The sequence below is a fragment of the Syngnathoides biaculeatus genome, chromosome 11 (assembly GCF_019802595.1).
Source record: "Syngnathoides biaculeatus isolate LvHL_M chromosome 11, ASM1980259v1, whole genome shotgun sequence".
Taxonomy (NCBI): Eukaryota; Metazoa; Chordata; class Actinopteri; order Syngnathiformes; family Syngnathidae; genus Syngnathoides; species Syngnathoides biaculeatus.
The window spans coordinates 12,910,228-12,937,323 of NC_084650.1; the positions used below are offsets into that span (position 1 = coordinate 12,910,228).

Sequence of the window (27,096 nt, forward strand, 5' to 3'; positions counted from 1 at the left end):
GGTTTTTCATGCGTTCAAATACTTATTTCCAGCTGTATCGCACAAATAAATCGTTAAAAAAAATCCATCCTCCTGAGTGTTCAAACAATATCCAGCAATACGACGAGCCGGCATTTTGGCTAACACGAGGGAAGAACGAGTTACCTTACAGGCTACCGTACCAAATATTAACATTGGGTTTCTCAGGCGTTCAAATACTTATTTCCGGCTGTATCGCACAAATAAATCGTTGAAAAAAAATCCATCCTCCCGAGTGTTCGAACAATATTCAGCAAACGACGAGCCGGCATTTTGGCTAACACGACGGAACAACGAGTTACCTTACAGGCTACCGTACCAAATATTAACATTGGGTTTCTCAGGCGTTCAAATACTCATTTCCGGCTGTATCGCACAAATAAATCGTTGAAAAAAAATCCATCCTCCCGAGTGTTCAAACAATATCCAGCAATACGACGAGCCGGCATTTTGGCTAACACGAGGGAAGAACGAGTTACCTTACAGGCTACCGTACCAAATGTTAACATTGGGTTTCTCAGGCGTTCAAATACTTATTTCCGGCTGTATCGCACAAATAAATCGTTGAAAAAAAATCCATCCTCCCGAGTGTTCGAACAATATTCAGCAATACGACGAGCCGGCATTTTGGCTAACACGACGGAACAACGAGCTACCTTACAGGCTACCGTACCAAATATTAACATTGGTTTTCTCATGCGTTCAAATACTTATTTCCAGCTGTATCGCACAAATAAATCGTTAAAAAAAAAATCCATCCTCCTGAGTGTTCAAACAATATCCAGCAATACGACGAGCCGGCATTTTGGCTAACACGAGGGAAGAACGAGTTACCTTACAGGCTACCGTACCAAATAATAACATTGGGTTTCTCAGGCGTTCAAATACTTATTTCCGGCTGTATCGCACAAATAATCGTTGAAAAAAAAATCCATCCTCCGAGTGTTCGAACAATATTCAGCAATACGACGAGCCGGCATTTTGGCTAACACGACGGAACAACGAGCTACCTTACAGGCTACCGTACCAAATATTAACATTGGTTTTCTCATGCGTTCAAATACTTATTTCCAGCTGTATCGCACAAATAAATCGTTAAAAAAAAATCCATCCTCCCGAGTGTTCGAACAATATTCAGCAATACGACGAGCCGGCATTTTGGCTAACACGACGGAACAACGAGCTACCTTACAGGCTACCGTACCAAATATTAACATTGGTTTTTCATGCGTTCAAATACTTATTTCCAGCTGTATCGCACAAATAAATCGTTAAAAAAAAATCCATCCTCCTGAGTGTTCAAACAATATCCAGCAATACGACGAGCCGGCATTTTGGCTAACACGAGGGAAGAACGAGTTACCTTACAGGCTACCGTACCAAATATTAACATTGGGTTTCTCAGGCGTTCAAATACTTATTTCCGGCTGTATCGCACAAATAAATCGTTGAAAAAAAATCCATCCTCCCGAGTGTTCGAACAATATTCAGCAATACGACGAGCCGGCATTTTGGCTAACACGAGGAAGAACGAGTTACCTTACAGGCTACCGTACCAAATATTAACATTGGGTTTCTCAGGCGTTCAAATACTTATTTCCGGCTGTATCGCACAAATAAATCGTTGAAAAAAAATCCATCCTCCCGAGTGTTCGAACAATATTCAGCAATACGACGAGCCGGCATTTTGGCTAACACGACGGAACAACGAGCTACCTTACAGGCTACCGTACCAAATATTAACATTGGTTTTCTCATGCGTTCAAATACTTATTTCCAGCTGTATCGCACAAATAAATCGTTAAAAAAAAATCCATCCTCCTGAGTGTTCAAACAATATCCAGCAATACGACGAGCCGGCATTTTGGCTAACACGAGGGAAGAACGAGTTACCTTACAGGCTACCGTACCAAATATTAACATTGGGTTTCTCAGGCGTTCAAATACTTATTTCCGGCTGTATCGCACAAATAAATCGTTGAAAAAAAATCCATCCTCCCGAGTGTTCGAACAATATCCAGCAATACGACGAGCCGGCATTTTGGCTAACACGACGGAACAACGAGCTACCTTACAGGCTACCGTACCAAATGTTAACATTGGTTTTCTCATGCGTTCAAATACTTATTTCCGGCTGTATCGCACAAATAAATTGTTAAAAAAAAAATCATACATTATGGTTTCCGGATTTTTCTTTTTTAGATTATCTCTCTCACAGTAGACAGGCACCTACGATGATTTCCAAGTGGGAGAATTTCGAATATAGCAGGGTGTTCAAATACTTATTTTCTTCCCTGTTCTACTCTTTGGCTGCAATGGGTTTGAGTTGCAAAGGCCCCCAGACTAGAGTTCTCGGCCTCGGGTGGAGGTTTTCGGACTCTCTTTCTGACTTCTTCTTTTGACTTGTTTTTTCTCTCCGAGCTGAGCGGCTTTATCGCTCTGCGGCTTCCACAAGTCGTTCGGAGCCGAAGCGAAGACGCGGAATCCGCGAGGGTCACGCTTCGCCTCCGCCAACGGAGGCTCATCACGTTTCCTCAGAGGTTACAGAGAGTCATGGGGGGGGGGGCCAATCAATCGCTAACATCTGTTCTCTATGGGAAGCAATATTCCCCCCCTTTTACCTCGCAATAATTGCGCTTAATGCCGTGAAGTAGCTTATCTCGGGGGCGACGGCGAAAGACGGGGCCTGTTGCCGTGGCGACGGCGAAAGCCATCGGTTTCCTTTTCAGCCCGATAATGAACTTTCCCTCCTCGCCGTGTCACTCCTCGCCGCTCCGCTCTCAGCCGCCGCCATTCAGCCTCGCCGCCGGCGTCCTTGAGAGGAATCGTCTCCGTCCGCCTCGACGCCGCCGAGTCGAGGACGAGGAAGTAAATAAAGAAATAAACAGATCAAAAGAGGAGAAAAAAAAATGCTCAAGGTCCAATAAATGCGTCGTTTAAGTTCCGACGTGGGGCGCGTCTCACCGTCATTAGTGTCCACTTCAGTTGGTGGACTAACTTCTCAGGGCATTGACTCAGTGGTAACTGGACAGTTCTGGTTCTCCTCCAACGTGGATTTGCCAGCGGCCCAAGGTAAAAGAATCTGGGTTCAATCGCTGTCCATTTATAAACACGAGTTTGGTCCTGACGCGTTGGCGCGCTGTGTCAAAAGAGTCCAAGTCAACAAATGAGGATTTACAAGGAATATTTGGACCCATTTTCTTAGCCGCTTATCCTCACAAGGGTGGAGCCTATCCCAGCTGTCGACGGGCAGGAGGCGGGGCACACCCTGAACTGGTCGCCAGCCGATCGCAGGCCACATTGAGAAAAACGGCTGGACTCACTATCACACCTAGGGGCAATTTAGAGTGTCCAATTAATGGGATGTGGGAGGAAACCGGAGTGCCCGGAGAAAACCCACGCAGGCACGGGGAGAACGTGCAAACTCCACACAGGCGGGGCCGGGATTGAACCCGGGGACCTGAGAATTGTGAGCCCAACACTTTCCTGTGCCGCCCACTTCAGTTTTCTTTTTCATTCAAATTTTGAAAGTTGAACGGTATTCACGCCATCCAGGTTTTAATGTCTTCACATTTTAGTGTCACATTTGGGACACTAATGAACGAAGTACTTAAGTGGTAAAATCACCGGGATTTGCCAGTTCGTTGCATATGCTTCACTGGATCCTGGGTTACGTCGCTACTGTGCGTGAGTTGCGAGTTTAGTGTAGCGCAACATTTTGTCACGGTGAGCCTGTGCCACCATAGTCAAATCATGTTTTTGTTCATGTTTCCAAGTTTCTTGTAGCCATCAGTCCTCTTTTCATGTTTTTGGACCTTGCTTTTGTCTATCGTTTTTGCGCCTCTGCCTTCTTGAACCGCTTAAACGATGTATGATCTTAGTTGGGAATAAACCACTCCGAACATTATGCCTTTGCCTGGGAGTCCTGCATTTGGGCCCGCCCCCGTGCCGCTGCCTCACGACAGTTTTGGTGTGCATTGTTCGGTTGCGCCTACTTGAGGGAAGCAGCCGGAAGATTCGGTGGCCATCATGTGACGGGTCCGACGGGATTTTGCCTGCTCGTCTTCGTCTCGTCTTACCTCATTCATGGACAGGGTGGCAATTTTTGGGGCCTTATTGAGATAAAAGTCTCCTAACGGGCCAGGAAATAACACTTCCTTTTCGTTTATGGTTAAGTTATATGATAACTTTCCGAATTGATAATCTCGTCCCTAAAATGGGACGCTACCCAAGAGAGGGTACTTGGGTTTTCTTAGATACCAAATTATAGCTTCAGATTAAAACACCGAAATATTTTGATATACTGAAGGATATAATACGTGAAAATCATGATGTCCCCAAAAAAACGGGACGCTGCCCACGAATGGGTTAACCCATGTGACTGTCAACAGTATAACGGTAAAAGGAGAAACCCACGTCGTCTCAGGATAGAGCAAACATGCGAGGAAAAGCAGCAGCCCTGAAATTGAACCCTGTGGAACGCCGTAGGGGAACAAAAGCTCACACACACATTGTTCAGCTCGCCAGATAGGACCTCGACCACTCAGGCCTACAAGGTTGCTGGAACTGGGCCATCAACACGTTCCAAGATGTTGTCTTATTTGCAAGAAGAATATTATTTAATACTATAATTAGTAGTAGTAGTACTAAGTAAGCTGATTCGGTACCATGTACTGTTCGGAAAAACCTCCAAGACATTATACTCACCCAGAAAACACTTGAGTGCGCCTCTCTCTCTCTCTCTCTCTCTCTCTCTCTCTCTCTCTCTCCTCTCTCTCTCCTTCTTTAATGCCACACATCTTTATATTGCATTTTGTTACATTATTTTTGCGATATGACAGCGGTGATGTACGCACGCCACTCGTAGATACCGTATAGCGCAATATAGAGAACTATATTTGCGTTTTCTCACATCTCATCTACGTGTACAGTTTATTAAAATTCAATGCAAGAGCTATACAAAAAAAAAAAGATCTATTCAATAATAACCATCTCACATATTTCAGACTGTGTCGAATAAATGCCGAAATAATGATCCGTTACATTTAGATTATATCGAACTAATCGCAGTCGACGGTGCCAAGGTGACGCTTTATTTTTGCGTGAACTCTGGACAACTCCATACAAATATGAATAAGTAAATAAATACATCTCCAGTGCTGGAGTTCACGACTAAATTGACATCTATTGGGATTTTCTGGAACATAAATAATGTGAAAATACGCGCGCGGCTGAAGGTCCTCTGACTAAAAAAAAAAAAAATAAATGAAAAAAAGCTGATGGAAATGTATTTTGCGCTGAATGCGGTGCGGTGCAGCGAGGCTATTTGCGCTGAATAGACACGTGACGCATGCGCCCGACAGCCAATTTATTTTCTCATACTTGTGCAAGGATATAAAAATGGAGAATTTCTCTCCCCCCCTTCTGTAAATGTCACGAATCAAGTTTTGGATCATAATAGTTCTTCATGTCCTTGAGTACAGAAATCTGAGAACATCACACACATCGTTTTCTCTCTGCTGTCAGCGGAATAATAATAATAATAATAATACAAATGCTAATAACGGTTAAATTTTGAATGCAAACAATCTAATCAAAGAACATTTATCTTTATTTCGTGTTTCAGAACTTTAGGAAAGCTGTGATTAGTCCCTGCAATGTCAGACAAATGACCCAAGAAGTATTATTATAATGTTTGTATTATATAGATGTGTAATTACCAATCGATAGTCGAAAAGCATTAAAATCATTTGAGCTTCATTGCAGTGTATTACAAATATGAACTAATCAGTTATGTGCGGGCTATAATTAAAGATCATAGTCCAATAAGACAGTCAGACACAAAGTATTTAGATGTGGTATAATTTGACTTTTTTTTTTAATAATTATCTTGATCACGATTCATTCATTCATTCAGTATTACAATAATACAAAAATAATTGTATCCAGGGAAATCTCAAAATATGAGCCCTAAACCTAAATGTTAATTAAAGACAAATAATTTAATCCCTCGATCTAGCGTTAAATGTTATTATTATTATTTGCCATTCCCCAAAAAAATGTCCAGTAGCACAGATGTACTTCCCTATCACACCACCAGGAGGGGCAGCAGAGCTGAGATTTGCAACGCAGCGTTAAAAAAAAAAAAAAAAACAGGAAAATGATCTTTTTGCTTGTGCTTAATGCACGCACCGGATGCAAAGACATTTCATATGTTCATTTGTGGAGAGGAATTATTCATTCGCAGGGAAGGGTTTGGATTTTTTTTTAGATGAAGATAAATACTATATACAGTAGTCAACGAGGAGTAAAGTTGTTCAATACTAAAAAAAAAAAAAAATCTGTAGAACATTTCTCAAGAATTTCTAAAGAATTATAGAACTTTAGGACCAAAGACGTATAGATTTTCTGTATGAATTCTATTGTTCTCTAGAAATTCTATAGAAAATCACAGCCAAAGTTCTGTTCAACAAGTTGTTCTGTACAAATTCTATAGAATTCTATAGAATTTCTAGAGACATTTTTTAGCAGGGTTTGGTCCTTCTCTGTTGTCTGAGTTCACGACCGATTGCACTTCCAGTTTTGGGTGCACAAATCTTTACCTCGTATTGACTCAGGGTAAACATTGAACATTTGTAGAAGCTCCTCTTCAGTGCAATCGGGAGGTGAGTGATTACACTTCCTTTGTGGCACGCATCGTTGAAATTATAACGCAGCCAAGTGCACGACGAGAATACACGTTTTCGACAAGTGGGAGTTTTTAAATGAAAAAAATAAACAGCGGGAAGGGTTTTCTCATTGCAGGTATTGCCCCAATGGACCTTTCCGATGGCGATGTTAAGCTCCGCCCCTTGGCCGTGTCCCACGAGCTTCGAAAATGCCGATTGAATACGACGTGTTTGAAGTTGATTCTCTGTCGCGTATTCCAGATAATATTGGGGTGTGTTTTTTGCCAAATGTGTCAGACTCGTCCAAGAGAGTTCTACAGAGAGGTCGCAACTATTTCACGCAAGGATACGTACACGGAATTAAGATTTTGGTCGGAGCAGGACGCGATGTCAGAGTGACGGCGAAATGTTGGCAAAGTTTGACGCCTCACAAACTTCAAATTGAAATCCAACAGGATAAAACAGTGGAATCGTACTGCGCATGTAAAGCAGGGCGAGTACATTTTACTTGGAAAGATCACGATTTTTTTTTTTTTTTAGGTCCGCTAAGCCACAAGCTAGCAGCCATTGCCCCTTTTAAACGCCGCTGTGCAATGGATAGGTTTCAAACTACGCCATCTTGTGTGTCGTCCGAGAACACAGGTGATAGGTGAAGCATGAAGTTTTTTTCTATCGGGAATTTATTCGATTGGTCTAAGGACTGTGGTGACGTCATTGGAAACCTATCCGTAGACGCGAAGTGTGCACGGCTTTCTATGTCATGTGTACATTATGCAGATAACTGGGTGTATTCATTTGAGTTGGCTCGTAATGGAAGCCAGTGCTCTGTCTTAAAAGTCCGATGTGACACAAATGGGCAAATCGACATCTCTCTTGCATGAAATCGCGCATTTACGTATCCCTAACCCGACTCTTCTGCGTAAAACGTGACACACTTCATTCAGCAGGTCAGTGATGCGTGAACAAAGTGAAAGTTGTTCTCCTGCAATGTATAAAGCACTGATGATAATTCAGAGAAGCTACTTCTCCCTCACTTACCTTCGAACGTACAGCCTTGTGTTTGTTGATATTGTCCACATTTAGTTGTACGTGGGGTCCTCCGCGAGACTTAATCCACCGTAGACACTTCGTCAACTGCGTTTTGGGCTTTGGAAAATGAATCAACCTAACTGGATATCTTTCATCAGAATTGGACGTTCCCCGAGCGCATCTGAGCACCATTTTCTTCGTAACATTAACTTTTCCAAGCGCACGCTACTGACAACCGGTATTGCTTGTGGGACAAGATGGCGGCGGGGGCGTGTCAAGCCCAGGGGTTAAGACAATGCGCCTATCTGATTGGCTATTATTGTACGAGTGATTGACAGGTCGCAAAGGTCCTTAACGCAGTCAAGAGCACGACAAGAATACACATTTTCAACAAGTCGGGAGTCTAAAAAAAACTTTTTTTAAAAATGGGAGATGTTTTCTCATTGCAGGTATTGCCCCAATACTGACAAATGTTTCAACACTGCTTCCCTGACCTGCTCCAAATCCCAAAGCTATTAAAGGAATTCTGTGTAGGAGGTTTGGAGGAGCCAGTTCCAGATGCTCTATGGTGTGACACCCCCTCCCTCCATCGCCCCCCCGTCCCGCTATTGAGAGAGTAGATGAACAGATGTCACCGTGAAAGAGGAAAAACAGCTGGCAGCTGTGCGGGGTTGAGAGCGCGTTGAGGAGGCGCCAGTCCACATGTTCACATCATTAGGTACACCCGCGTCGTGAATTCCGTCACAAAAATTATGTCTTTGCAAAGATGTTCGACGTCGGAGGGGTATTTGTTTCACATGCATAGACGGATAATGAACTATAAAAACCGGCAAGGCCAACTTAAAAAAAAAAAAAAAAAAAAAAAAAACAATTAGCTTACAGTAAGTATAAAATAAATTGACAGATGAAAACGATTATAAGCTTTGTTTTGTGAACGATTTCATTGTATTTAACTCTTATTTTTACTTTTATTTCATTTCACAGAAATGTATTAGCAAATCTAATTGTTGTTAGCTTGTGTCAAAGACCCTGTAAAGTGAAAATAAGCATGCCTTGTAAATTTTTAAGAATGTTAACATCCCAGTCAAATAGGAATGATTTAAAAAAAAAAAGTTAAGCCTTATCAAAAAAAAAAAAAAATAGAACTGGAAAATCAAAAACACTGTGGGTGTGTCTGCGCAACACACTGAAACTCAACTGCCAGTTGAAAACCTCGTCAGCCAGCTGGAAAAAAAAAAAGTACGCTAATTCATCTTAAAGCGTTCTCATGGAGCCTCGAAAATAGATCTGCCTTGAGCTTGCGGTGGGTGGAACATATCCCGCCGAGTCGCTATATATACACGCGTCCTCGTGGCTCTCCGTGACATGCGTGCACTTGTGGCCAACAACGAGGCCGCCTCAAGCAGCTCCGCCAGCAGATTACACGAAGGCAAGATACTGCATTATTTTCAAAGGGTAGGCACAGCTAGCTAGCAAATTGCGCCGGATAACCACTGATACGGACATCCATCCATTTTTTTCGGCGCTTATCCTCACGAGGGTCGCGGTGAGTTCTGGAGCCGAGGCGGGGTACACCCTGAACTGGTTGCCAGCCAATTGGAGGCCTATTTGAGACAAACAGATGCATTCACAATCACCCTGAGGGGCAATTTATGTCCAATTGTGTCAATTAATTGTGTCCAATTAATGATGCATGTTTTCGGAATGTGGGAGGAAACCGGAGTGCCTGGAAAAAAACCACGCAGGCACGGGGAGAACATGCAAAGTCCACAAAGGTTGGTCCGGGATTGAACCCGGGACCTCAGAACTGTGAGGCCAACGCTTTACCAGCTGGCACTCAAATTTTTTATGTATTGGGTGAGGGGCTATTTATGCCAAAACGAAAGTATGAACAACACTTTGACACTATATCTCCGCAACTGAGTATTACGTAGCTCTCAGCTTTGGCACAAAATCAATAAACTAATTTTGCAGTGTCTATAACGATAATAACTAAACTCCATAACCGTTGTTCCCATTTTTCCCGTCCATCCATTTTCTATTGTGCTTGTCTTCATTAAGGCCGCACGCAGGTGGCCTGGAGCTTATCCCGGCTGACTTTTGAGAGCGGGCCACACGCCGGATCGGTCGCCCCCTCATTCACATAAATTAGCCGAGAGTGCACAAAAAAATAATTCCGCTCTCTACAACTTTTGTACTTCGCTATTGGTTTTGGCATCCAAGTTCTTGTAGACCCGAGCGATGCTTGCGTTCCTGTTGGCCGGAGCCTGATAGAGCGTTTCGCTCCTGGTCGCTCGCCTTCGCCCCGTCAGAGCGGAGAGCAGCCTGGCACGGTAATGGTCACCGGCCAGGAAGTACAAAATGGGGTCAATGCAGCTGTTGACGCTGGCGAGCGGCCGGGTGATCTTGTAGGTGAAGTTGACGATGTTGAGGGTGCGGCAATCCAGGTCCAGGACGCGGGCGGTGTAGTAGAGGGTGCGCGTGATGTGGAAGGGCACGAAGCTGACGGCGAACACGATCAGCACCACCACGATGAGCTTGATGGATTTCTGCCGCGAAGCCGGGCTGGCGGACAAGCCCCGCCGGCGTCGGCACAAGGTCCGCGCCATCAGGCAGTAGCACGCCACGATGACCAGGAAGGGCACGCCGAACAGAAGCACCATGACCGCCGAGCTGTAGTCCACGTACTCCTCGAAGGAATCCTGGCGGGTGGTGTCGTGGCACAGGGTGTCGTTGTCCCGCCTGGACGTGGTGACGAACAGCAGGTTGGGCACCAGGCAAACGACCACCGCCGCCCACACGGCGGCGCAGGCCAGGTGGGCGTGGCGCGATTTTATCAGGGTGAGCGCCTTGATGGGGTGGCAGATGCCCACGTAGCGGTAAACGCTGATGCAGGTGAGCAGGAGGATGCTGCAGTAGAGGTTGGCGTAGAACAGAAAGCGAACGATTTTACACGCCGCGACGCCGAAGGGCCAGTGGCTGCGGTTGGCGTAGTAGTAGATGAGCGTGGGCAGCGACAGCACGTACAGGAAGTCCGAGAGGGCCAAATGGAACATGAAGACGGTGTTGGGGTTCCACGGGCGCATCTTGACGAAGGTCCACAGGGCGACGGCGTTGAGCGTCAAACCCACCACGAACACCAGCGTGTAGGAGACGGGCAACAGGACGTACTTGAACTCCTCGTCAAAGCGGCAGCTGGCGTTGAAAATGGAGGTGAACGTCACCGACTGGTTGGACGCCGTCGAGCTGGCGTTGAAAACGGAGGTGAGTGTCACCAAGTGGTTGGGCGCCGTCGGGATATCCGTCTCCATGCCGACCTCTCGTCTCCTGCATCCGAGCCAGAAGGTGATGAGGCGACCGTCCGAGGAAGAGAAGCCTCTGAGGTGTGCGCAGAGAGAAAATGTTTCACGGGATTGGACCGGATAGAACAGTTCACGGTCTCTATGTTGCAAACTTTTGATGAAACTGTAAATTCAATGACCGGTTCGGTCTGAGAAGATCCCAGTTGAAGTCGAGGCTCGGACCAGGATATTCTCAGATCAAAGTGGCCCTTGAACTTCGAGTGTCATCAGCAGGTTGCAACATGGAGGCTCAAAAAGTCACATCTTTCCTGAATCAAGCCTCGGTTCTCGAACGTCCCGGTTTTCCAACGAAAATCGGTACTTGAACGCCCCCAACAAAACCCGGAAATAACATATTGCGCGCGGCCAGCCCAGCTGACCCACGACGCGCTATGTTTTGAATTCCCATAGCGCCGAAAAAACCCGGACATAACAGAATAGCGTGGCGCAAGCAGCTGAGCCACCCACGACGCGTTTTGTTATTGTCAAGTCAAACGCCCCCCGAAAAAAACCCGGAAATAACATAACGCGCGCGGCGCAACCAGCGCACTTCGGTTATTCTGTATAATGCAGCCTCTGTACACAGACGTGTCCTGGTAGTGACTTGTTTTTCTTCTTATCCAGGACTACCGTATTAGCCCCAATCGCGGCTCCAAAGAAGGCAAGTTGCTAGTTTAAAGTTATTGTACGTGTATTTCTACTAAGCAGTTTATCATCAGAAAAAGCTATAAAAAATAATAATAATAATAAATAATGCGTTAAAAAGCCCAAATTTTTTCGGCTTGGAACGCATTATTTCTTTTTCCATTTATTGCAATGGGAAACATCAATTTGGTTTTCGAACAAATGACTTCCCGAAGCGTTTTCTGGAACAGATTGTGGTGGAGAACTGAGGCCTCACTGTATTGTGAGCTTTGACGTTTAGCTTTTTGTTAGTGAACAGAAGGTAGTGTGAAAAAAGTACCGAAACATTGGAAAGCTGGAGATGAGTGTTCAAAAGTACAGACAAGAGTAAATTATTTTGTATTTTGGGTTAATCCTGAAAAACCCACCAAATAGCAAGTTGTGTGCGATATTTAAAGAATCTGCAAAATACTGAATCCACAGTAGAGGGAACATTAAACATCACTTTTACTTTTTCTGAACACAATATTGACATTTAAGGCAATATAAGTCATAGTTGATATGACCATGTTTTACTACCGCCGATTGGTAAAAAGTTTTGTACTGTCGCCAGTACAGTGAGAATACGTACAGTAGTCGAGTCAGAGAGAAATGGGACCCGCAAAAGCTTCACTCGGTGAAGACAGCTGACCGCACTGAAATTGGGCCGGTAAAATATTCATTTAAGAGTAAAACTGACAGCGAAAACACGGAGACAGGGCGCGCTCGTAAACAGACCGAAAAGTGCCCGATAACTACGTGACCCAACGCGGCATGACGAAACATTACCCACGAGCGCTACGAGAAAACCGCCACGTTGCGCAAACGCATGGAATGCTTAGTGTGGCTGCTCGAGTCCGGGAAATGAGTGAGCTCCGGTACTGTGAGCAAATCCGCGGGCAGGCGGACGGGTTTGATCATCAAGGAGGAGCCGTCACTCATCAAGTCGGACTGCTGCAGGCTGTCACTATGCTAGCAGAAGACACGTGTACTTTTATAAAACGAAAAAAAAAAAAAAAGATATTTCATTTCACGGACTAAGACCTTATACGCGCCTCCGAGTATGATAAAGTGTACTTCTAAAGGACTTCAACCGAGCAAAGTTGTATGGTTGTTATACGCAGGTGTGCAATCCTCTTAGTTTTAGGTTTAGCTTGACAGTAAACTTAAACTGAGAAGACGAATAAACAAAAGCTGTTTTTTTCTGCTGTATTATAAACAAAGCTGCTTAAAGCCTTTACACATTGTATTCTAAAATCTCTATAGAAAGATTAAAAACTAATTCTCAGTCTTGTCATTAGCTGACATTTGTGATCGCGTGCTACGTTTGTTCAAATCATGACCCCCCCCATGAAACCTCGTAACGCGCCTGTCGTGAAGTCGGCACTTACATGTTGTTCTGTAGGTTAAAATATGACAGCATACACATTAGCTAGAAACATAAAAGTAAATCCAAGTACTGTAACTCTTAAGGATTAGTTGATAATGTCCATCCATGTCCTCGAAACTGCTCCGATTGTTCGATACCTTCCATGTGGAAACACGCAAGGAATGCGACAAATTCAAGGCGAATGGGCTGTCGCCCTCCAAGCGCTTCAACATGTGCTGGCGAAGAGTCGTACCTGCAGACTTCAGCGTTGTTCTTGCTCGGCACGAAGTGTCCTCCACTTGGGATGATGGCAGGGACCCGTAAAGGCGCCCTGGGGTGCTCATTGGCGCAACCCGGCCGGCTTGGTTGATCTTTTTTTATATACTTCCACTCTCGGTCTTCTGTGCAAAGTCAGTAGCTGATGTTCGGAGGCCAGCCTGGAGCGTATTAGGCACGCTGCAGAGTTATTTTGGGGGGGCTGTGAGGGGGGGGGGGGATGCACGGGAGGGGCGGAGAGGGGAGGGCTGGCGGCCGTTTCGTGTTGGTGCAGGAACTGTGGGGGTGCTGAGTGAACACAAACAGCACACAATATATTTGACACACTTTGTCAAGGCAAACTTGCAAGTGTCGATTTAAATGTTACATTTTAAAGCTATACTTTCAAACCTTCGCTTTGACGTGGACATAACCGTAGTAGTGGGAAGTAACAAGGTACAAATACTTAATGTACCGAAGTAGTTTTCCAGGTAACCTGAGTTTTTGTTTTCCTGATTACTTTACTTTCACTTCCACATTTGGAAACAGACATGCGTACTTCCTTCTCCTTAACATTGTTGAAAAGGACCTGACTTTTTTTTTTTTTCCAACCGGTCTTTAAAAAGAGAATATTTAGCTTTTTTTTTTTTTTCCAGCTCTCAAAGTTAACTGAAATTAAGCTTTAGTACAGTATTACAAACATTTTGTTCAGTACTTCCCTTTTATCTGGCTTTACGCAAGTACTGTATCTGTACTTCTGTTTCATTACATCGGTTGGATTACAGTCATTTAGTAATGCTGTACACTAGTAAAATAGCATCACAAAAATAGTACAATAAAATTGAAAATGAAATATTACGGTCAAAAAACTACATTTGGAGTAATAGGCATCTATGTGCGACTGTAAGCATATTACGCTGAACTTCGTGACAAATGGTCTCAATAATGTTATTCAATTTCATTGTTATTTTGACAACAATTAAAGTAAAAGAAAACCCAGAAAATTACAGAGCCTCTAAAGGGAAATATAAAAACACACACAAAAAACGAACTTGTTTCTCATTGTGATGAGAATGAGAAACTTACTCATTACAATGAGAAACAAGTTTATTTTTTTCAATGTCTCTTTAGGTGCTCTGTAATTTCTCTACACTTACTCATTTCAATGAGAAACTTACTCATTATAATGAGAAAGAAGTTGTTTTTTTCCCTCTGAATGTCCCTTTAGGGGCTCCGTAGAAAATTGAACACTGGTCACAAAGTACATTTTTCTGCATTTTTGAGTGGGACCAAATACAGTTGAACTCATCTCTGCAAGAGTGAAATTAACACTAAAAAAAAAAAAAAAACAACAATACCCAGAGTGAGTAGTTTTCCCCTCTCTGTATAATATTACTGGTAGAAAAAGTTCTCAGTAGCATGCAGTGCACTTGGAGATCAACTGTAAACTATACAACACACGAATGTTACTGTACGCAATACTTCATACAGAAGCATTTGACTGCAATCAGTCACATCGAAACAATTTTAATATCATAGTTTTAAAAAAAACAAAACAATACGACTGGGTAGCTTTTGAAAGTCAGTTTCATCGTCATAACGCAGTCGCACGTGGGATCACGCTCAGAGGTCAATGATTTTGAATTTAACGAGGTTTTAGCATGACTTACATTCTCGCAGTCCTCCTCGTCGTCGTCTTTCCGAGGACCTTGAAGAAAGATCCCCAAAGGCGTTGAGTAACATATTTACCCAGCTGCATCGTTTCCGTCTTGAGTCAATTGTAAAATGCTCTTAGGGGCAATTTGATTCCACCTGCTTTGTTCTCACCACGAGTCACGAAACCGTAATGGATGATCGTAAAGACATAAAGTGTGCGAATATGATGGGAGGATTCCTCTTAATAAGTTACCACAAACTTACTTGAAGTGTCTCGCATGAGCCAGCGAGATGACAACTGAGCATAAAGGTCAAGCATAAGTGCGATTATCGATATAAAGCTGGGTGCGAGGTTGTGCGGGTGTACCTAATAAAGTGTCCATTATGTTTATGCAGAATGCTGCATTTCACTGGTTAACAGAAAAAGAGAGGAAATATTTTGTGATCCCCCCCCCACGCCCTCTTTTAGTAAAAAAAAAAAAAAAAAAACCCTGCACGCATCCAGGTGATGACATCATCGAACGAGGAAGCGAGAAGTCAGTAAACAGACGAGATTTGTTTGGCTGCGCCTTAATCAGTAACCACGGCAGCAAAATGCACACGGTCGATGTCCCGCCAGGGATATGTCAAGAGGCGCTGTGGCAAAAACCATCGCGAGGTCTTGTTTTTGCAGGCGGACAAACATAATTACAATCAAGACAAAGAGAAATCCATCAGAGTGAGTCGTGGAGTCGTCGCCTGCTGCGGTGCGATTGTGTGCTTAGCTCGCTCAAACAGAAGAAAATGTTTCTTCTGCCCCGGTAACTGCAAGACAAACAAATGGGACTGGGAAAGGTCATCCAACGCACTTTGCTCGAACTATCAAAAGAGTGGACACAAGCGCTCATGAGGAGACACGATGGAAAGGAATACGAGACAATAAACGGAGCTCAATCAAATGTACTCCATACGCACTGGATGGATTTAATACCACGATAAGGTTTACTTGTGGGCGTTTACAAGCTCAGATCCGGCCTCTATTGTCGCCGAAGTGAAACGTAAACGCTTGCCTGCAGATAATGAAGACAAAATGGATGAGATCGGGACACAAGAAACAATATTATTTTGAACAGCGGGCATGTTCACATTTGTTTTACTGTGTGAAATGAATACAGAGGTTCCTTGGAACTCCAACCATCCATTCAACTTTACAATTAGCTAGGAATTCACACCCAATTTTACTCATGGGAAATGACTAAAATTAAATAACAATATTTGCCGTGTATTCACAATTCAACTCGCGGGACTTTGCAATTTAACAGTATGTACAAGTAATGCAATACAGGGACTGCTTTGGTACTATCTTGGGGCATCTTCACGCCAAGGACAGATGTTGAAGTGAGTTGAGGAGGTTTCTTTTGACAAAAGTAGCGATTTCCTGCCATCTTGTGGCTTCTTCACCAATTACATTGAAATGATCTGAGCTGCTGCTTCATTTGGGTATCGGTAATGATTTTCTGCCATATTGTGCCATCCATAACCCGTTATAAGTCTCAATTGTTGTTTTTTTGTCATCCATGCCACTGTGAGCATTTCCCTCCGTCTTCTTATCCCAAGACATCCTTGTCAGTATTCACAGACTCTCAAAGCTAAAGAAAAATATCCATCGATCTATTTTCTGAGTCGCTCATCCTCACAAGGGTCGCGGGAGTGCCGGAGCCTATCCCAGCTATCAACGGGTAGGAGGCGGGGTACACCCTGAACCGGTTGCCAGCCGTTCGCAGGGCACATAGAGACAAATAGCCGCAGTCACAATCACACCAACGGGCAAATTTGAGTCTCCAATTAATGTTGCATGTTTTTGGGATGTGGGAGGAAACCGGAGTACCCGGAGAAAAGCCAAACAGGCACGGGGAGAACATGCAAACTTCACACAACCCTGAACCTCAGAATTATGAGGCCAACACTCGACATCTGATCCACTGTGCCGCCTAAAGAAAAACAATCTGGAAAAAAACAAAAAACCAAAAAAAACAATGGTAAAATGAGTAAGATTAGACTTTTTTCTTCTTTGATTCTTGGAATATATTTTTACCAAACCGATTGAGATACAAGGTGTCCTGTTTTGAGTTGGAAAAAAAAAAAAAGTGGTAAATTTTCTGAGTTGGTCACTCAAAAATAAAAAACAAACTAGTCGAGTGATGGAAGAAAAGCTTCATCCTTTGATATAGAGCAGCAGTCTCCGGAAATCTCGAGAATTTAATCCATAAATTGCAAATGGCAGAGTGCTGTACATGAAAATGTACTTCCTGTACCTCAAACAATATTTGGATGGAGGCACTGACATCAAGTCAAGACAGAATCCCTGAAAAGTTGAAGAATTGTCACGAGTGAAATGCTGGAAAGAAAACTATGTACAGATGCCATCTTCTCCCAAAACAATGACATTTTTTTTTGTTTGTTTGTTTTGTTTTTGTTTTTTTTTTTGTTTTTTTAAATGGAGTTATATCAGTTCCAGTTCCTGGGTAGGTTCTCCAAGATCCTGCGTCGGTGGGAAGAGTTTGTCACTCCCGCGGCGCGCAAATCATCTTCCGTAATGCCGCTGTGGAGTAAACAAATGCAAATGTGCCAGTTTAGAAACGACAACATACAAAGGAGACCTGCACTGTGACCAAAAATAACATTTCACATCCACATAAATCATACTCGTCGAAAGAAAACATGACAAAAAATCTTACTCATACCAAAAAAACACTTTGTAAATTCCTCATCATGCAAATGTCTTCTCTGTCAGAGGTCACAACTAAAAAGTCAAAATTGAGGAATTCCATATTTTTTCCTCGACATCTTCTTGCTTTCTTTTTTGTGTGTTTTTAAAAGCAAGAATCTTGGCATTTTGATTGAAAAATAGTTTTCTGGAACATCTTTGATTTGCCTTTGTTCCTCCAAAATTAAATATTCCTATGATCATCCTCCAGGAGCGGAGAATTGTTTTTGTCAAGGGTCGTATAAATTTCACACGTGTGACTGCCTCCCAACCTGTGCTGCGGGAACATTGAGCATCTGATGATTTATGAACTGTTTTGCTTGGTTTTAAACCTCGGTAGTGTGTCTCGTAAGCACACGCTGCATTTGCGGAGAGGACGGGGACGGCTACCTGAAGTAATCCAGATCATCCCAGCCGTTGAGGCTCAGCCCCAGAGAGTATTTCTGAAGGCCCAAAGCACTGAGGAGCTCACGGACCGTCTCCGGAGCACCTTGCAGCACGGACGCCTGCGGCGGGAAGAAACAAAACCCCAAACAGGTCATGTCCCTGACTCAAACCAGACATACTTGTTCCAGGCAAACCTCACCCATTTTGACAGATTTCAAAACACACAAAATGTCACCCTTTCACCTTACAGCAAAATTTAAATATTCAAAATTGCCATTCTTGCGTACAGGTATAACATTTGTGTCTACTGAGGCTGTTCCCGGTTCATATTTGAGCTTTTGTCCACTGCAAAGCATTTTCGATTTCTCATTGCGCGTCAAATTAAAGAACATTGTGGTAATAGCAGGAATCTTGAAATTGTGAAAGTATACATGTCATAAACGTGTATTTTTCACGAGTCAGTGGTAACAGTGTTCGGGTTCAATCAACAGGTTCCTGCAGAAGCATGCACCTGCTGTTGGTTCTGAAGAGTGATGGGGAAATAAAAAAATATCCATTCATCCATTTTCTGAGCCGCTTATCCTCACACGGGTCCCGGGAGTGTCGGAGCCTATCCGAGGGACCATCGGCCAGGAGGCGGGGTACACCTCGGACTGGTTGCCAGCCAATCGCAGGTCACATAGAGTCAAACAACAGTCGCACTCACAAATCACACCTATGGGCAATTTAAAGTCTCCAGCAAATGAAAGCACGTTTTGGGGATGTGAGAGGAAACCGGAGTGCCCGGAGAAAACCCACGCAGGCACAGTTAGAGGACACGCTAACTCCACACGGGTATTAATACATCGGAAAAAGATATGTTGTTCATCGTCTGCTATAATGGAAAGAAGAGCTATGAAAATAAGTTGCCACCGGGATCGTACCTCATTCTCCCAAATGTGGTGCCGCTCGGTGTGCAAAAGAGGCCCGTTCCTGTAGGCTGGCCTCTGGCTCAGATAGGATGGGGCACCCAGCTTGGAGGGGAAGAAGTCCACCTCACTGAGCGACTTGGCGATCTGCAGAGCGGTGAGGGAGTTGTCCCCTGTGGGGCCGGGGGGCTGCTGCTGGTGCTGCTGCGGCTCCACCACCCAGGGAGCAGGCCGGCAGTGTCCCAGGGGGGCGGGAAAGGGGGTCAATTGGAAAACTGGTGGGGCTTTTGTTTTCCTGATGGTATCGGTCCTCTCCGGGAGATCCCTTCTGGCTTTTTGCCGCGTGATTGTGGATTGATTAATGTACAGGTTCCTTAGGTTCTTCTCTGGTAATATGGAGTCCTGGCAAAAGTTTTTGGCATGGTATTTGGGCTTTGCCAAGTGCTCCGGACACTGGGAAATGCTTTTACTCGAGGGCGGAGATATGGGAGACGGCTTTTTGGCTGGGAAAAGCTCATAGGAGGAGTTGGGTTGGTGCGTCTGAAGTTGACAGGGCGCGGCGTATTGGGGAAGGACGGTAGGAATTTCAATCTCGGTGAAGTCTGACCGACGAAAGGGGTTCGTGTTGAAGACGTGCCTCCCGGAGATTTTGGGCAGCTGCAGAGCCTCGTTCCCGGCCCAGATCACCTGCGGGTCCCTCGGCTGAGGGAGGGCCTCCTCGATGCCCCGGACCACCGACACGCCCTCGAAGATGAAGTAGGCCGGATTGGTGTAACTGCTCGCGGTTGGCTTGGGAGTAGCTGCCAAAGGCCTGCAACACGCATGAGCACTGAAGTCAAGCTACTTTATCTTTAAGGGGCGTATTCTGGATCTTCTTTAAACTGAATACAAATGATAACGTGTACCAGGAACCGATAACATACCACCTCCAATGTGAAAGGTGCCCATTCCCCATTTTTTTTTTTTTTCCCCTTCACTGGAATTTGGGTTTCTAAGTTGGGGCACTTGCAAGTCACCACTGTACAAAAAAAAAAATCACAGCGTAAATCTTCACCTGTTTATTTGGACTCGCGTGGATGCAGGAGACACGTGCCCCTGCCTGTCGTCTTTGTCGAAACGGAAACACTCTGAAAAAGCCAAATGTCATCAAGTGACGAAATCAGTCGGTGCGTTTCGAAATCAACCTTCCTCAATGTCCGCACGAGACAGTTTCGATATGAGCATGCAGCCGTTACAGCGCAGAGGAGGAAACGTGTGCTGACCTGAGGCACAATACCCATGTGTCCTGTTTCAACGTCACCGATGCATCTGGTCAGGGTCAGTCGATCAGGAGCCAAAAGAGGAAGCGGAAGTGCAAAGCCAAGCCGGGGAGTTGGGGGGGGGGCAATTGAGGAACCGAATAGAGGAAGCAATGCGAGACTGACAGGTGAGACCAGGAACGCCAGCGCCAGTGGAGGAGAAAGTTGAGAAGGAAGAGGGAGTGCCGAGGAGGCCGCGGGGCGCAGGTGGCGCAACACTTCTGTCGGACACACCGTAGGTCTTTTCGCAGGTTCCTCGTCTATCCTTGGGTACGTGAATGCGGACCCGTCCTCTGATGGAGCCGATTTCCTCACCGTGGTGGCTCAGGAAGGTCTCGAACTGCTCCGATGCACCGAAAAGGGAGCGGAGAGCCACGCAGCACTCACCTGAAAGAAGAAAACGTCTGATTATAAGAACAAATTTTAAGGTGCATTTATCATCTATGAATGGCAGTAATAAGTATTGGATTTGGATTTTTTTTTTTTGATTGATTAATTACATCTTAATGCAATGGAGATATTAACAGCTGTGGAAAATTGAAATACATGCAGAAAGATCTGCGCAATGGCACAACTCCGCTCATTAAAACATATTTTTGTCTTTCTCCTGGCGTTTTCATCTCTTCTGTGACGTGGGCACAATCAGGGCCGACGACAAAGTGCCACTCCAAGCCCCGGTCCAGAAGTTGGTTGTCAAGTCGAACATGATGATTTAAAAAAAAAAAAAAAAAAGGAAGAGTTCTTCCCTTACGGCGCTTCCATCTTTCTCATCGTGACGTGCGTGTGCTGACAACCAACGACAAGGCACTCTAAAATGGCCAAGTTAGGCTCGCAAAAAAAGTTCCCCCCTTCCTGGCACTTATGTGGCACGCATGCATTCACAGCTGACAACGAGGCACTCCAAAATGGTCGCACCAGCGGATTATCCAAAAGAAACATGCATATTCATGCTATAAGCATAGCAAGATAGCAGACTGCATATCAGAATTGTGCTGGATGATTGATATGAGATTATTTCAATACATACTGGATACACTATTTTTGGGGCGATTTTTGTTGGGTGGTGTTGCATGATATTTTTTTTACACTATCTGCCTTGATTCCAAATATTTGGGAAACACAGTATCACAATGCGAGACTAATCCGTCCACAATATGACAACACGGGACGAAAGGTACGAGGGAAAACGCGACTTTACCGTACGACTCAAATCCGTCGCACGACTTGACGGACAGCAGCAGGTGCTGATCCTGGAGGTAGGCCATGTCGGACCTGTGCGGAAGCAGCTAACACAAGCACACGCGCAAGTCACGAGGTTGTTTAGCGGCAGCGCTGAGATCGCGAGCGTGCGTGTCGGTGTCTGAGAGCCGCTGACCTTTGGTAGCTGTTGGAACGACCAGGCCAGTTTCAGAAAGCCCGGGACATCACAGCTTTGAGAGTCGTTGTCACTTGAACGCCGTGTCTCTGGCAAAGATATATAGTATCTCCATAAATACTCGCTACTGACTCATGTCCCCGGGCCCCAAGGGTCCATAAGCCATAGCACGGTAGACCACTAAAAATAATTAGCAATAAATGATGTCATACCAGTGATAAGGTTTGACCCCTGCTACAAATATCGGAAATATGCTGGTAATTGATGCCCCATGAAGAGTTTTATTGGACTGTAATTACCTTTACATGGCAAAGATGGTGACAAATGATGGCCTTTGTCAAAATGAAGGTCCTCCTTGACAACGTGACAGCACCGGATGGAGTTTTTCACCAAATAACAGGTTAAAGTTTCAAACAAAAACTGGCAAGAGACTAATTTACAAACGCCGAACCGCACTGTTACTACATTTGGGGACCGGCACTCCAGCAAAACAAAACAAACGCCGTGACGTATGATATGATTGTGACGCATCATCACATGAATCGGACATCCTTAAATGAATACAGACGAGTTTTTTGTTGTTGTTGTTGCTTCTTTGGAACAAAAAGTGTACTACTACATGAATCCAGTTCTATTTCTTCCAAGAGCACAAGGACTTTAGTTCCGTAAAGGCGTGCATTCCAACATTTTTCTCCCTGGATAAAAGGTGTAATATTACACAAAATTCATGTCACAACTTTGTCTAGGAAAAATCTAACTTTATTCCGATAACATTAAGCTTTTTTTTTTTTTTTTGGTAAAGTGACTTTTTTTCCCACCTTGGAAAAAAATGCAATGTTATTCCAATAAGATTAAAACTTTTGTTTTCTCCAAAAAAAAATTTATGGGAAATAGACAAATTTAGATTTTAAAGGAATTTAAGGTTACACGTGGCATAAGTGGTATATTTTTATTCTAAAATAACTTTTTGTTGTTTATCTTATCATTGTCAGCCTGACTCACATGGCTTTTGGTCAACCATCAATGTGCCTCCAATCAATGTGAACAGCACCCTGGATAATATCTTTGGTCACAAATTTGAATTGAGTTTGAAGAAAATCAGCACATTAGGTGGGTTAATGCCTTAGCGCCCTCTATTGAGCAGTCAGGTGATTGACATAAAATTCCAAAAAGTCTATGGAGGACACTTTTTCTGACAATGTACCTTGGAGGCAAGTCGAAGAAAAGTCAATGAAGAACTTTTCTTTGCTCGCCGTCTTCACGATGGCCTCGATGCCTTCCAGCTCAACCCAGGCCTTCTCCACACCCGAACCGGGATCTGTTTGACATGGAAGACAAAACTGTTCACATGATGAGGAGAGCTGCTGGTATTCCAACCAGGTCCAAAAGGTCCTTCACGCCACACCTGCTTTGGAGCTGAAATGCGACGTCACGCCCACTTGGAAGGTGGCGAAAACAGGTGAGTGGTCACTAGTGAAAATGTCATCTGTGCATCCTGATGTCAACAGAAAACATTTCAACATGTGCAATTTTTAGAATCTCACAAATTTGCGATCACTCCTGTGAAACATCGGCTCCAATCTTACTGCAAGCCTTTTCTTCTCACCGTATGCTGTGCACATTACGTGCGTCTCAGGGTACGACTTCCACAAAATTCTGTCACACCATGACGGAACATTGACTCGCACCTACAGGAAAACAATTACTGAGCATGTCCAGGAAAAAAAAAAAAAAAAGTCTGCATGTTGATTGTGATTAGATATTTTAAAAGATATTTTCAACTGTGCCAAGCATTCCTACTTGGATCATAGGATGTATATGTTAAAGTAAATGCTATTTTTAGAAGTTATGGCAACAGATGGTAACATTCACATTGTGCCACAAATAAAATACTCGGAAAAGCGAGTGAGCGGTATGCTGGGTTGTGTGTCGTATCTGCAAGGACACTTTTAGCCGTGCCTCGGAATTAGGCGGGCCATTTGTAGCCGGACCTCGCGTACTCACCCCTGAGGTCTTGTACTTTTGCCACAGGTAGCAGTCTCTTGAGCCTCTTTCGTAACGATAGGTGGGCGGAAATGCAATCTTCTCTTCCTCTTAAAAAAACAATGATACAAGGAGAAAAGGGGGCAGAATGAAATACACATGGTAAATATTTAAAATATTTCATTCCAGTAGCCTTTGGGGTCGTAAACCAGGTTCGACGTTCCTGGTATTTGGAAAGTAACATTACTTTGAAAGGTATACGGAAATATAACTTTAGATAAGGGACTTTCCACAAAAGTAGAAATCCGTGTGCATATTGTTTGTGTTCAAAGGCTATTTTTGCGAAGTGCATTTTTTAATTTTATATACTGTAAGTGGGTCATGACGTGCCACTGTTTTCAAATATAGAACTTGTCCTCATTCATCAATGACCTTCATGATCGTTGGGAAGGCAACAAGTTGTGATGATTGACACATCCGCAAAGCACAGTTTGCGCAATATATTAAAAATGCAACTCACTAAAATAGAGAAAGCCTTTCCTCTTGTGCCTCTCTCGAGTCAGCTGGTCCGCACACGTGAGCTCCTCAAACTGCCTTTTAGATACGTGCTTCAGAATCTCCTGCAGGCGAGGGGGAGAAGTCAAGACGTGCGTGGCATTGCGTCCGTTTATTATTCATTTTTACAGCAGCGGGAAATCAGTCGCAACTGAACATTGCAAGATAAGCAGAATTTGTATGAGTTTATTTTGTGTACGTAGGGATTTCAGCGCCACCTGCACATCCAGGTCCAGTCTGTAGTTGAGATCACCGCACCAGAACAGGTGAGTAAAACGCAGGCTGATGTCAAAGGCGCCGAGTTGCTTGTCACCTAACGAAAGGAGCCTGAGGATGTCCACAAAATTTTGATTCCTCCTGAATGACACAAGCAGACATAAAGATAAATATGCTACTGCACTCAAAAAAGGTTTGGGACATTGGGATTTGGGTGAAATTCAGTATTCACTGGTGCCTTGCGATAAAAGTTTGTTACATTCTGTGACAATGTTGGCAACTCATATTATTTGTAGAGTAAATCATCTTGAAATGAATGAAAACACAAAGAATCCGTTCCAGCTTCACCCCCAAAAAGTTTTTTTTCCCCCCCAGATGAAAAAAAACAATATTGTATTTCATTTGAAAAAAAAAGTAATGACATGTTTAAACCAAATGCAAAAAAAAAAAAAAAAAAAAAGAGAGAAATTTTTTGCAACATTTTCACTTCAAGTCAATGGACATTGAGGTGGGGGACGTGTAATTCAGAAATGCGGGTATTCTACGTGGACACGTCTCAGCTCTAGGTTCATCCTCAATTTCACACGAAAGACTTTTTGGGAGCATTGCGTGTGTTATTTTAAAATCATAGGTATTATCACACCCACAAACAGAAACAGAAACAGAAACAGAAACAAAGATACAGAACCTCAGAACTTTCTCACTTCCGGAGGTCAGGTGGCAATTGACAAATCCAAAAGATGTTCCACCAAAGTGGAAGGACACACCGACCGCTCCCTTGTTCCCTGTCACAAAACAAAAGCTTCCGTTCAAACCTCCACTTTCATATTATTTGCCTGAAATGTTGCGTGAAATTCAGCTTACCCAAAGTGTTGCCCAGGCCCGTCTTCACGCTGGCAGCGCTCACGTGGCCGATGCGGCTCTCGTGCTCCGGCTTCACAAACACAGCCAGGCGCATGTTCCAGAGGGACTGCACTGCCACCTACACCAAAAAACACCGCCTTACAACCGGCAGCCATTGTGGAGTGGATTCAAACCCGCGTCTTCCAAACAGCAATAGAGTAGCCACAATTTAGGAAAATGAAATGAAATTCAAATGATGTTCAGTTGAAACCAAAAGTTTCAATAATTATTACATCACAATTATAACGTTACTTTCTTACGCTTGTCTCCTCTTGGGAAAAAAAATACAGTCCAGCTCAGCCTTTGGTTGGCGGATGTCAAGCTTATTGATAACATCCATCCATTTTCTGAGCTGCTCATCCTCACAAAGGTCACAGGAGTGCTGGAGCCTATTCCAGGTGTCATCGGGTAGGAGGCAGACTACACCCTGAACTAGTTGCCAGACAATCGCTGGGCACACAGAGACAAACAACAGTCCCACTCTCAATCACACCTAGGGGCAATTTAGAGTCTCCAAATGATGCATGTTTCGGGATGTGGGAGGAAACCGGAGTGCCCGAAAAAAAACAAAAACATGCAAAGTCCACACAGGCAGGGCTGGGATTTGAACCCCAGTCACCAGAGCTGTGAGGCCAATACTCTAACCTGTTGCGCAACCGTGACTTATCTCAAACAATGTTTGAAAATACAATACTGTATATTGTTGGTGCTTTCAAAGACTTATTGTTCTTAACTTCTACTTCACGATTTTTGCAAGAACAGAAAAATTGGGGTCCCAGGAAGATGGCAGGTGAAAACGACTGCTTACTGTACACACCATCAGGTTGTCCGCTCATAACATAACATCTATATAACATTGGGGTGCAAAGAAAGAAAGAAAAAAAGAAGATATACTTGTTTGAAATCGATCTGGGTGTGGCTCCGAAGGGTTGCTTTAATATGCTCCACCCACTCCCTCTCCCCCTGTGGGTTTTCCTGCGTGCCCAAGGCATAGATGTCGTGAGGCAGACTCGCCGTGGACTCGTCGGGGGTGTGACCCAGACCGCAGCAGGTTACCCACGACTGCAGGTTGCGGGGCGGAGGGGAACTGCCTGCGGGTGTCAGCACAACAAACAGCCCATGTGACAACACTTCTGAAATAGAACCTAGATTTTCGTGATATTACCCATATTCCAGGTGCCGACAAAAACAGAGATGACGTCAGGTTCGCTCATCTTTGAGTGCCTTGTTTTCATCAGCTGGAGGAGTTGGCAGAAGGCATTGCCCTTCTGAAAGAGGAGGAGAAATGTGGGCCGGGGTGGGGGGGTGGGGGGGTAAAGCAACACCTGAGGATTGCGACATCATGAAATAGACAATTCCAAGAGCTGCGTCTCCACCAAAATTGCGAGGAAAGAGTGAGCAGCTCAAGTTGGGAATTGGGGTTAGAAATAAGGGTTAGAGTTTGAAAAGTATGGTGAATGTTTGAAGATAAAGTAGGCAGATATGCAGTTAGACAGAAACAACCAAAAAAAAAAAAAAGGACAAAAAATTAACTATGTTGCATGTTATGTGGTGAATAATATTTACCCTTGTACTCTCAAATATCATCTCCCGTGGTGCATTGTTGTGGCTGTCGATCACCACGCGCACCTTGGTGGGACTACTGTGGTACTTCACAACCTGAAGGACTGACGCACAAAAGGATGGAAGTAGTCGGCTAAAACTTCCAAGTTCCCTAAATGACACC

General features: G+C 44.2%; 3 protein-coding genes across 5 annotated transcripts in view; all 3 read right to left on the reverse strand.

The window, feature by feature from the left end:
• pdzd11 (PDZ domain containing 11) overlaps positions 1-27,096 on the reverse strand; it is a 163,598-nt gene that overhangs the window by 83,678 nt on the left and 52,824 nt on the right. The window lies entirely within an intron of this gene.
• p2ry4 (pyrimidinergic receptor P2Y4) lies at positions 8,597-13,529 on the reverse strand. 2 transcript variants are annotated; one of them, XM_061835919.1, is made up of 3 exons: positions 13,342-13,529; positions 10,991-11,093; positions 8,597-10,910 (listed from the first exon to the last, which is right to left on the reverse strand). In XM_061835919.1, exons 1-3 carry the CDS (start codon positions 13,430-13,432, stop codon positions 9,899-9,901), a joined length of 1,206 nt encoding a protein of 401 aa, XP_061691903.1. In that variant the 5' UTR covers positions 13,433-13,529; the 3' UTR covers positions 8,597-9,898. The 2 variants fall into 2 exon arrangements, with proteins under 2 accessions (XP_061691903.1, XP_061691904.1); XM_061835920.1 differs by having other exon boundaries at positions 8,597-11,093; positions 13,342-13,462.
• Positions 15,511-27,096, reverse strand: part of inppl1b (inositol polyphosphate phosphatase-like 1b) — a 38,602-nt gene continuing 27,016 nt past the window's right edge. For both annotated transcript variants that reach the window (XM_061836010.1, XM_061836009.1), the window contains exons 12-29: positions 26,937-27,037; positions 26,536-26,638; positions 26,265-26,461; positions 25,332-25,449; positions 25,156-25,252; positions 24,470-24,608; positions 24,217-24,316; positions 23,718-23,806; positions 23,320-23,401; positions 23,119-23,208; positions 22,918-23,031; positions 21,714-21,802; positions 21,537-21,624; positions 20,573-20,725; positions 20,095-20,167; positions 19,056-19,851; positions 18,136-18,251; positions 15,511-17,580 (exon numbers count right to left, since the gene is read on the reverse strand). In XM_061836010.1, the coding sequence (XP_061691994.1) occupies positions 17,487-17,580; positions 18,136-18,251; positions 19,056-19,851; positions 20,095-20,167; positions 20,573-20,725; positions 21,537-21,624; positions 21,714-21,802; positions 22,918-23,031; positions 23,119-23,208; positions 23,320-23,401; positions 23,718-23,806; positions 24,217-24,316; positions 24,470-24,608; positions 25,156-25,252; positions 25,332-25,449; positions 26,265-26,461; positions 26,536-26,638; positions 26,937-27,037 (2,639 nt within the window). In that variant the 3' untranslated portion in view covers positions 15,511-17,486. The remainder of the gene's footprint in view (positions 17,581-18,135; positions 18,252-19,055; positions 19,852-20,094; positions 20,168-20,572; positions 20,726-21,536; positions 21,625-21,713; positions 21,803-22,917; positions 23,032-23,118; positions 23,209-23,319; positions 23,402-23,717; positions 23,807-24,216; positions 24,317-24,469; positions 24,609-25,155; positions 25,253-25,331; positions 25,450-26,264; positions 26,462-26,535; positions 26,639-26,936; positions 27,038-27,096) is intronic.